This window comes from Spermophilus citellus (assembly GCF_964194105.1).
Source record: "Spermophilus citellus genome assembly, chromosome: 4".
Lineage (NCBI taxonomy): Eukaryota > Metazoa > Chordata > Mammalia > Rodentia > Sciuridae > Spermophilus > Spermophilus citellus.
Genome location: NC_138185.1, coordinates 100,956,438 through 100,968,521, shown reverse-complemented (window position 1 = coordinate 100,968,521; position 12,084 = coordinate 100,956,438). Strand labels below are relative to the sequence as shown.

The following is a 12,084-nucleotide window of genomic DNA, read 5'->3' as shown; positions in this document are numbered from 1 at the left end:
TGCCCTTTTATTGTTTTTCTCTATTATCCTCCCTTCTCAAACCCCACTCCCTCATATGCTACTACAGTTCTTGCCTTCTGAACTTATCATTCCAATACTTTGTAACAAGTATCATCTCAAACCTATATCCAAAACCACTTCAGATCTAATATCAAAGGGGAAAAATATCTGCCATTTTTAATATTATACATTGCTCTTTTTACTTCTAAATTAAACACCCTAAATTTAAACAATGAGCAAGCTGTCACATAGATAAAAATGTCTTTAATGCTCAAAACTGGTAACAATCTGTGAAAAATGAGACACTGTCATGTAAACGTCTAGCTTTTCTGAAGACCACAAATACGAATGCTGCTGCTATGGATTAGCTTGGGATGCCAAAGCTAAGCTTCTTATTCCATAAAGATCAAACCAGAAAAAAAAATACCCACCTGGAAAAAAAAATCACTACCTATCACAAAAAGATATACAGTATACAAAATGTTCATTTCTTAAGGTTTTGCTCTCGAGGAAGGCAATGTCCTTCCCCCCCCAAAATATTTTTGAAACAAATCCAGACAAGTACATTGCTTTTTGAAATTTAAAGAAAAAATTTATTGAAGATTTGAAAAACAATTCCTAAAAGATTTGACTTTTCCAGAAAACTGTAGCTACACAATGCATTGCGTCTATCATGTTAAAACGTGCATAAGACACAAATACAAAAACCATGAAACAAGCCACCATTCTTCAACAATTTGAGCAAAGATATAATGCCTAAGGAACAACATGGATGACTTGCGAAGGATGGGCTCTTTACTTTAAGCACCATTAAAAAAAAAAAAGGAGCACAAATGGATGAGTGTGTTCAGTTATATACACTGAATTGAACCTTTGGCACTAGGAATCAGAGCATTTTGTCATATAGCATTAACACATATTATAAAAGTGCGTAGTGTCAAAGGAATAGAACCACCAGCATTCAAAAGCAGCTTTGTCAACTAGGCAAACACTCTACAGCATGTCTCTCTGTTGTCCATCATTGAATACACTGGTAGCAACTTTGAAATGAAATTAAAAGAAAGGAAAAAAGGAGCAGTAACCCCTTTTATTTTCTCTGTTTAAATTCAAACAGAAAACAAACATCAATTTTGTTATACACTAACATCTTCAAAGTACATCATTTGTACAAGAGAAGGACTAAGAACAAAAATGTGTTTACAGAGATCCAAACACAAGTGAATGAAGTACACCTCCTCACACTGCTTTCCGATGGTATTCAGGAGGGGCGACTTCATAATCGCTGGCACTAAACAAAGTTGCAGAATTCTTTGCCAGGTACCTAAAAATTAAATTTATTCATTAACAAATTTTTAAAAATCTTATCTTGATACAAATCTCTTCCTATATAACATAGAATATACATAAGCCTATTTACATTTTACTAAAAATAATAATCACTACTTCACATAAAAACCACATTAAGTGGGCTGGGGATGTGGCTCAAGCGGTAGCGCGCTCGCCTGGCATGCGTGCGGCCAGGGTTCGATCCTCAGCACCACATACCAACAAAGATGTTGTGTCCGCCGAGAACTAAAAAATAAATATTAAAAAAATTCTCTCTCTCTCTCCGCCCCCTCTCTCTCTCTTAAAAAAAAAAAACCACATTAATTATAATCCAGGCAAAGAGATCATACAACATACAGCTATAAAGAATAAAGTATCCTTCCTCATTTCTAAACAAGGAAGAATTTTTGTCTTCATCAACTTTGAACAATTCTTAAGAAACAGCTATTATCCTAATATATGGCAGTATTATCCAAAAAGAATACTGTAGATATTGCTTTCAGTCCTTCAATATTCTTAAGTATAGACTCAGAAATTTACAAGTAAATCAAGCTTAAACTTAAAATTCACACCACAAAAAAAGAACCTGAAATTTCAAATGGTAGTAAATTTTTGCTTTCAAAGGAAACTGAAGTTGGGCATGGTGGTACATGCCTATAATCCCAGTTCAGGAGGCTGAGGCAAGAGGAACACAGGTTCGAGAATATAACTTAACAGGACCAAGTCTCAAAATAAAAAATAAAAAGTGTTGAGGGTGTAGCTAGGTGACAGAGCACTTCCTTGGCATGAGAGAGGCACATTGGCTTTGATCCCCAAGAACCATAAAATTAAGTAATTAAGGTCCAGAGAAGATAATTATCTCTGGCAGAACAAAGGTCATAGATTCCCCAGGTCCATGTTGCAGTTACAAAGTTTTGTTTTGTTTTGAAATAAAATGCATGGTTATTGTACAAAAATCCAAGTATAGAAGTTTTCAAAGTAGAAAATAAAAACACTAACTTTTCCTACCAGTAGGCTCAAGATAATTAACTATGACTCATATATGGAAAATCAAATGTTTTGCAAAAATTGAAATGTTTCTCACCAAATGAGGGGAATTATACCACGCCTCACCACTACTAAAAAATTTAATTTTTCTTCAACTGACAACATTGCTATCTTTCCTTACCAGTATTTGGAGCAACCTCATCATTTAAAAGCTGCTTGGTTGTTTAAAATTCACTGTTATAAAAAATGCTCTTTCCAAAGATGTAGCAACCAGTATTTCCCTTTTCTCCATTTCTTCAATCTTTTGTTTTTGTGGTGCTGGGGATTGAACCCAGGGCCTTATGGATGTGAAGCAAGCACTCTACCAACTGAGATATATTCCCAGCCCATTTATTCAATCTCTTAAACTGAGATTGAAGAAATGGGGAAACACCTGTAACAAGAGGTACTTTACTGATCAACAATTTCTATTTTATTACACTGTTGAACATGCTTTAATGATCCTTTCTACTACTGCCATTTCTATAAATCTCCTGTGACATACTTTTCATTGGTTTGTTCATCCTTTTACTGAATAAAGAAAACATGTCTTCTTTGTGAATTAAAGGTAATTCTTTTATACACAACAGTACCAGAATATGAAAATATTACTCTACATTTTTAAAATTATCTTAATAGGTTTGAGATTTAAGCACTTATATGCCAACTCTATCATTTGTTACATTAAATACCTATCTACATTGTTTTAGCAATTAGTATCAATCTCTCCTATCTCACCAATTTTTAGTATATCATACCAATTCTTGCGTTTAATTTCAACCATACTTAAAACTTACTTGAGGAAATCATGAAGATAATTCAGTAATAAAGCAAGGCTCTTCTCATCCAGAGGTGTATAGGCCAACATTGCTCCAATTCGTACTACAGAAACAAAAGAATTTAGCAAAGTTATATATAAAGCAGCAACATAATCCCAGTTCAATTATGTGAGCAAATACAACCATCAAAATTTGAAAATTACATGATTTTAAAACAAGTTTTGCTATTTAACCTTTAGACAAGAATTCAAATTGCAATGAACCTGTGCAGATTTGTCCCTCCCATTTTTGTGGTGCTGGGCATTAAACCCAGGGTCTCCTTCATGGTAGGCAAGCAATCTACCACTCAGCCATACCCCTAACCCCTGTAGTCAGGGTTTAGGATGTTAATGATTTTACCACTCACTCATTTAGGGAACAAAAAAAATTATTAAAAGCTAATAAATAAAATCACATTTTCCAAAAGGTATATTACCAAATAATCTCAGTAGATGTGGCGCTCCATACACCTGGGGCATGGGTGCATCAGGATGATCTGCAAGGATTTCAGCATACTGTGGTCTCTCAAATTTGTAGAGCAGTTGAGTGCCCAGCATTACATTGAAGTATTCTTTTATTCCTGCCACAACTTCATTAACAGCATACTCCCTGAAAATGAACAAAAACCATTTATTTCTACAACTGGTCACTGAAAACTGAAAAAGAAATTAATCCAACCAACACAAGGGTAAGGAACTCAAGGTCAAACTAGTAGTGACAACAAACTACTGCTAAGAGAGAGGTTTTTCTTTTTTAAATAAAAAATTTAACAAGGATACATAAAATAAGTTTCAGAAATATGCTGAAGCCAAGTTTGGCCCTCAAAATAAGAGGATTTTTATAATTTCAAATGGTTAAATTTTAAATGATTCCATAAGTACCTATACAACTGCTTCAATTTTACCTAAAATATTCACTATTTGAACCTTTAGGAAAAGTTTGCCAGCCCCTGAATAAAACCAGTGAAATTCTACTGATGGTACTAATATTCCAAAAATATAACTTTGGAGATTATTTGGGAATAAAAATACTTAAGAAAAAGATTCTCTGAGTATTAAAGGGGTTAATTCTTACTTATTATCTGTGTTTCCTCGAGATTTCTTATAATTTGCATAATCCTCAAGAATAGAATCAACATTCTTCTTCGCAGGAAGATAAAAGAGCTATGCAAACAAAACAAAAATCTACGTAAATAAAAATATTCTTTTTCTGTGAAAAATCATACTGGTAAACTTTCATGCAACAAAAGTTTCAAAATAGGAGAAGGCATTATTATTCAGCCCTTGAAACATGGATAACACTGCTAAGAACTACAATCTTAATTATATTTAGCTCCAGTTACATAAGCTAGTGACTATCATTACTGATGATACAGCTTTGTTTTTTTTTTGGGGGGGGGAGTGGGGGGGTGCTGGGGATTGAACCCAGGGCCTTGTGCATTTGAGGCAAGCACTCTACCAACTGAGCTATATCCCAAGCCCCTGAAGATACAACTCTAAAACTGACAATCTGCTGGTCATACATATAATCTCTACATATAGAATACACCACATTTCAATGATATTATGAAGGCATTATTTACTGTTAGCATTTTATGTGCTAGACTCACTCTGAAGCAGTAACAGAACTGCCTTTCTTGTCCTCGTTATCAATACTATGAGGTAGGGACTATTATTCCACTAAATGTATTAAAAACGAAGGCACAAAATGACCAAGGAGCTTGTCTGAGGCCATGGCTATTAAGTAGGAGAGCCATAGCTTAAATTTTGACAGCTTAGCTGCAGCTGTATAATCCTCCCAACAAATCAGAATTCAGACCAAGACCACATCATCTATAGTCTCTTGAGTCTCACAATCATCAGTCATCCATAACCTCCGCCCTACCTACACCATTTGTCTGCTTAAAGAAATCACTTAATGTGTTCTCATTCTGCATTTAAGTAACTATTGTGAGGTTTAACATGTCCCTCTCTACTCAACAGTCCCATCATATAAAGTAGAAAATGAGTCCTAGAACCTTAATGAGATTCAGGTTCTTCTACAGAGAATGCTATGTGCAGATCTTTCATTTTCCAATGACCAAAAAAAAAAAAAGATTCTCTTAATTTTCTGGATGAATTCCAGCCCCAGCAACCTCCAAATATCAGCTATATCCAACATTCTTTAAAATTGTCATAAAATAATTACGTATTTTATTCCTCTCCAAGTGCTTTTTTTTTCCTGAAGTAATTTTCAGTCTCTCAAATAAAATATTATTTATCAGTCATGCTTCAAAATTCAAGTATCATCTTCTTTGTGCTCACAAGTACATAGCACAGAGCTTATAATCTGTCTAGTTTTCAACTTACCTGTTTTTGTCTGGTAATTAAGTCCCAGTCATCAACAAGCCATGGTTTTAGCTCTTCAGGAATCTTTACTTTAACTTCAACTCTGTTCATAAATGTTTCTTCCTAGTAAAAAAAAAAAAAAAACAGAGAGGAAATAAAAATAAAAAACCTTTCTTTGCTTAACAACAACTCTTAAGACTTTTTAGTGCATGTTTATGTTAAGGTAAAAATTCTTGGTGAATTTCCTCTTTTGGAAATGGAGCATTTTGGCTTAGTTTTTAGTTTTCCCATTCATTGCTAATGTTCACATGAGCACCCCAATACAACTATAAAGGAACATCATTAATTCATAAAAGTTGTCTTCAAAATCTGTCCCAAAGTACTTATTTTCAGAACATACCAATGTTTGTAAGTTAGTAAGTTAATAGCTAGTAACTATTGTTACTTAGAAACTTCAACTTCAGTAATGTTATGTCAATTAGAACTCTTATTAACAAATTCGCTAACTTTGCATATTATATATAACAATAAAACACATTACTATACTACTTAAGTAGGAATCCTAAAACTATTATATTCATGCACACATATGTGAAAGGCATAGGATTTCATAGTATTTGCCATGGTTTTATTAAACCATGCTGAAATTTAATAAACCATCTATTGTGACCCCGTAGGTCTACCCAATCTAACACATAGTCTTAAACACCGATGACAAATTGAAGGTAGGGAAAATCTAGAGCTACACATGGAAACAAAGATACATACAAATATATCCTTTACCCCAAAATAGGAAATTTCATTAGTTAAGCATGTTAGCAATGCTTTGGGGAACCAAAGTTCTATGATTACTTCTTGTTGTGACTTAGACTAGAAATCTAACAGGCTATTAAAAAACTTAAAATCTTACATTTTCAACAGTGGGATCTACCCAGGCCCTTTTCTTCCGAGGAGGCTGAGGTGTCTCACTGGTACTCCCACCATCTCCATTTCCAGGTGCTACAAAAGGGGTGAGGATTGGCGGGGAGAGGTAAGCAAATAAAATAAGAAACTCTATAGAAAACTCTTAACATGCCTTCATTATTTCTCCATCACATGGCTTGTTATTTGAGTCTAAGAATCATAATTCTACGTGAAACAACTTTTATGAATATCTCCACCAAACATTTAGTACAGGCTATACTTAACAATATCACCATCTTCCACTGATTAAAAACATGAGACTAAAGCAGATGAAAATAATGAAATCCTTACTAGTTTCTCCACAGTGGGGGAAAAAAAAAAAAAAAACAAGATCAGTTAGGCCTCTACCACTGTGTACATTTCTATTTATAACATTACCGGGGAGATTCATATTTTAGACCATTAATAGATATATTAAGCTTACTTCAAAATGTCAGTTTTTAAAATAGTGAATTTAAAATACAAATGCTATAAAGACAAAAATAGGTTAACTTAAAGAAAGTTAATTTTCTTACTTTTCTGTTTGTTCTTTTTGGTTTTCCTAAAAGGAGGGGGGAAAAAAGAAAAACAAAGTTATTTCTAGTAAACTATTTAATTTCCCCTTTATCGTGATTAAATTCACAAAAAAGTACTGTCTTTATGGATGAGGTACTTAAATCATAGTTTAGGGCTCAAACACAAATATTTTTATTGATGTTTAAATTCTCATCTTCCTCCACAAAGTGGAAAAAATAAGCCAAGAATGCTTTAGGAGACATACTTCCAGAATTATGTGTTAAAAGTTTAAGAATTTTTATTAGTTCCACCAAAAAAAAGGAGTTTTAAAAGCTGTAATACTTTAATTATTTTCATTTTCCTTTCCAAAACACTAATTTTTCATTTTAGATTTGTACATTCCTTAAACACCAATCATGTTAGTCCAGTGATCTAAACTTTTACTTTTTTCCCCTAAAACTATATTCCCTCATTTTCAATACTATACTTTCCTCCTGATGTATCTCTATCTATAATAGCAACATAACTTGAGTCTATTTGTATCTGCCAAATTATAAAAGTTTTGTCTCTTTGCATAATTATTTCCAAAACACAAAGAAAACCATTGACATATATAATCTACAATTATACATTACTTCTAGTTGGATCTTATCGTAACACCTGAATCTTGTTTTTTACTGTTCTATAGGTCTTGGGGTTATCCCCCTGCCAGAAATCAAATTAACTTGCGTCTGGTTATTAAAAAAAGAAAAATCTGAAGTATAGGCTTTCCCCTGCCTCTGTAAAGTTAACGTTAATAATAAAATATTATGGGGACAGTATTTGAGTCAAGATAAAACATAGAATTTACTTATACATGCTAACAATAGATGAAGACAAAAAGACTTTACATTCAATCTTTATTCACTCTCTGTAAAATTAAAAATATTGACACAACTGATCTCAAACTGTACTTCAATGAATCCTAGTAGTAAGGGCTACCTATGTACTACTGCTTCAACATTCTTGCTCATTTTATTAATGAAGCATGCAAAGTAAACTGTGTCTCAAAATGTGCAATGTTTCATACAATAAATTGCTGATATTTGATTTATATCATCAAAACAGAAACCGCTAGATTCTATTTTGTTTAAATAATAAATTGCTAGATTCTATTTTAAGTTCTTGACTCACTAAATAATGAATCACCAAAGCACAACCTACTACATTAAGCCTAAATGCCAACAAAATTCACATTCCCTATTGAGAAACATGCACCCAAACATGAAAAACCCAGACTTCTAAAGTAGTGAATGTAAATCTGATTCTCCAGGTATCTTATAATAGCCAGGAGCATTAATATGTATTCAGAGAAAACTATATACAGTTACCAAAAACTGAAGATACACTAGCACAAAACTGGACACGAAAGTCATTAAAACCTCAAAGCAAAATAAGAATCCTTAAAATAATAATAACCCTTAAAATCCCCAACATATTTAATTGCTTCTTTTTCTGGATGAGGGGTGGCACTGGGTATTAAGCACAGGGTACTTTACCACTGAGCTACATCCTTAATCCCCTCCCTGTTTTTAAAAATTTTTAAGGCTAAGAGTCTTGCTAAGTTTAGGCAGGCTAACCTTGAACTTGGGATCCTCCTTCTTCAGTAGTTAAAAGATCCAGTAGACAACTGTCGAGGTTTCCATTTTTCAAGGATGAGAACTTTGAATTTAAAAACTTTACCTCATGTAGTAACTCAGTCATTCATAACACTTTATACTCAAATACAAAAAAAACCCACCCCATCTTAGGCACACTGCCACTTGATTTCTATACCAACTTTTAGCACAGTGATAAAGAATTAATTATAAACCAAAGTTTTACTTACTGATAAAACTCCATTTTTATTTAAAAAAAAGAAAATGAATGCCTTTTAAGAACTCAACTGCTAATCAAATTCTAATGAATACTACTACACAGTCACTTTCCAAAGAACCAGAACATAGATCACCCTGAAAAAAATAACATCTAATCCTTGCCAAACTAATTATATTCTCACAGTAAAATACTAAAACTACTGGCCCTCAAAATGTATAATTACCTTTTATCACTAACACTTAAGACTTTAGTAAAAAAGATTGTTAACTCTAAAACCATGAGTAAAGATTTCTCTGGTTTCAAAGAAAAGTAAATTCTTCAGATAAATCACACTTGAAAGCACGTTTTTTTTTTTTTTTTTCCTTTAACAAGAAGTGCATGAGGGGCTGGGCGTGTAGCTCAGTGGTAAAGGCTTGCCTCACATGTGTGAGGCACTGTGATTCTCATCACAGCATATACACACCATCAACAACTTTTTTGTTAAAAAAAAATTTTTAAAAATACGAAACCCTTAAGGAGTGGGGGGGGGGGGGTGCATGACCATTCATTAAAATGACTTGTTTTTCCAAGAAAAATATTGAAGTAGAAAATAAGCATTTCTGAAAAATTGTTTCTTTTCTTTTTTTGGCCGTATTGGGGGATTGAACCCAGGAGCACTTTACCACTGAGCTCCCAATTCTTTTAATTTTTTATTTTGAGACAGTCCTGCTAAGTTGGCTACACTAGTCTTGGTTAGATTTTAAGTTCTAACCATGTTCCAAAGTTGTTTTTTATTTTTATTTTTGTTGATGGTACTGGGTAACTGAACACAGTGGCACTCTACCACTAAGCCACACCCCCTGCCCTTTTTACTTTTTGAGACAAGTCTCACCAAGTTGCCCAGACTGGCCTCAAACTTGCAATCCTCCTATCTCAACCTTCTAATAGCTGAGGAACTTGGATTACATATGTGAGTTAACCATACCTGGCCAAAAAGTTTCCACTTTCAATAAAGTCTAACACATAGTGAGCATTAAGTTTGAATTATAAAACAGTATGCAAAATTAAAACAAAGAGCTTCTTACACTTCAACATTTTTCTGTTGCAGACCAGATGTCTTCTTTCCTGGAGCAGCCCCTCTCATCTTCCCCTCTGCATACTGCTCCCTTCAAAAATAATTACAATTAAGATCATCATAAAAATAATAAGTACCATCATAAAAATAAGAAAATAACTAAGAGGTTCTTCCAGGGGTAGCCAGTGGTTGTGCCTTTTGTAGGTTTCCCCTTGCCTTAAACCTGAAGATGTCTCCTCCAGCCTGTGGGCAGCATGCTCAGAGTCCCAGACCTTAAGACATTGTGTTTAGTTGCAAGGATTTCTCCATGTACGTTGTTGATGGTTCTTTTGTTACTGTTTTAAAGGGTGCACATTTGTGATCAACATTATAATAAAACTTAGATTATACACTTGAAAAAAGGGGGTGGTGCTAGGGCTTTAGCTCAGCAGGAGAGTGCTCACCCAGCACTTGGGAGGCCCTGGGTTTGATCCTCAGCACCACATAAGAACAAATAAAATAGTTTCAGTTCAACTACAACTAAAAAATAAACATTAAAAAAAAAAGTATTTATGAAAAAAAATGAATTTTGCCAGCTTAATGTCAATCTAGAATTTATATTCAAATCAAGGTTCCCAAGCTTATACACTTCTGGAACCAAGTTTTCAACAAGTTAAACAAATGACAATATATTTACAAAAATCAAAACTCAGGAAAAGAGTGTAAGGCCTAATATTTGTCTCTTTCATATCTACCAAAATTAAAATCAATGTAGTAAAGAGTGACCGTAATAGGTGTCTCATATAACTGAAAATTCCATTTCTGTTTTAAAATTCACTAATCCCAATGTTTTCTTTTAATTTGATTCCAATATTTTTAGTACACACTTCAGCTTTAAAAGTAAATGAGGGCTGGGGATGTGGCTCAAGCAGTAGCACACTGGCCTGGCATGCGCAGGGCACTGGTTCGATCCTCAGCACTACATACAAATAAAAAATAAAGATGTTGGTCCACCAAAAACTAAAAAAAATAAATAAATATTTTAAAATTTTCTTTTAAAAAAATGTAAATGAGAACAATTATCTTACAGACCATACACACATAGTCTGAAAGAGTCCCTTCTGCCCTGTTCCCAGAGATGTGTAATAACAGGAATACCTCGTTTCCCCCACCAACTGTGCCTTCCACAGAGCTCAAGAGGTAAGACAGTAGTCTTACTGTAGTTTTAACAATGAGTTTATACCTATAGCAATTCCCAACTACATGCAGCTGTGTTTTCAACCAACCTCTAAAGACAGATGCAAACAATGATAGGTTGCTATTTCCTTTACCTAGAAAAGGCTTGTCTGATTACTTGAAGTCAAAGGCATAGCACAACCACTGACACGTACCAATAATCATTTTATAGGCAGGCAGGCAGCCAACATTGATTCCCATTGCTCATTCTTTGTCCCAAATCTAATTTACAGACATTTCACTTCTATATTCATTTCTCAAAACAAACTTACTGATTGGCTTTTTGGAGTTCTCGCTGTTTCTGCAGATTGGTGTCCACGTACTTGAGCACTCTGCTCTCTGGAACCCATTCATCCCAACTGAAAAGGAATAAAAATATTATTCAAAAACATTTTCATGATGATTCAGACTCTATCCTCCAATTAATTTTTAAAGATCCAAGAGGCAAGCCCTTGGATTTCTGAAATAATGGGAAATGGTACTACAAATCCATTCTCAACTAAAATGAAAATCTATTTAAAGTTGTTTTGTAAAGAAGGAAAACTTCATATTCTGAGAAGCAGCATTCCAAATTTAAAAGATTATTCAAATCAGTTTTAGAAATAGCTAAAGACTGTCTAAGCAATTAGCCTATGGAACGAAAATATCTTAAAATTTTTCAACTGCCAAAGATGAAACAGAAGTTCATAATAGGTGCTGGGGATACAGCTCAGTAGAGTGCTTGTCTACCATGCACAAAACCCTGTATTCAATCCCCAGCACCCAAAAAAAAAAAAAAAAGTTCATAATAAATTGACCTAAACAAAGAAACAAACAAAAAAACCCTAAAATCAATTATCTTGTTACTTATGTGTAATAACTAAATTACACAGCTCTCTGACTTATTTTCACCACCTGTAAAACGGGGGATAATTAGATATTAAGTACCTATATCTCATAGGGTTATTATGAGAATGCATGCAAAATACTTCAGTATCCCTGACAAAAAACAAACACAGTATGT

At 33.8% G+C, this 12,084-nt stretch overlaps 1 protein-coding gene across 1 annotated transcript; it reads right to left on the bottom strand.

Moving 5' to 3' along the window:
• Window positions 1-570: 570 nt before the first annotated feature.
• On the bottom strand, window positions 571-11,828 carry LOC308648433 (mortality factor 4-like protein 1). Its single transcript, XM_081293175.1, has 9 exons — window positions 11,354-11,828; window positions 9,877-9,957; window positions 6,976-7,001; window positions 6,408-6,496; window positions 5,519-5,620; window positions 4,245-4,333; window positions 3,607-3,779; window positions 3,150-3,234; window positions 571-1,321 (listed from the first exon to the last, which is right to left on the bottom strand). The coding sequence occupies exons 2-9, from the start codon at window positions 9,933-9,935 to the stop codon at window positions 1,237-1,239; spliced, it is 708 nt and encodes a 235-aa protein (XP_081149301.1). The 5' UTR covers window positions 9,936-9,957; window positions 11,354-11,828; the 3' UTR covers window positions 571-1,236.
• Between the last annotated feature and the right edge of the window lie 256 nt (window positions 11,829-12,084).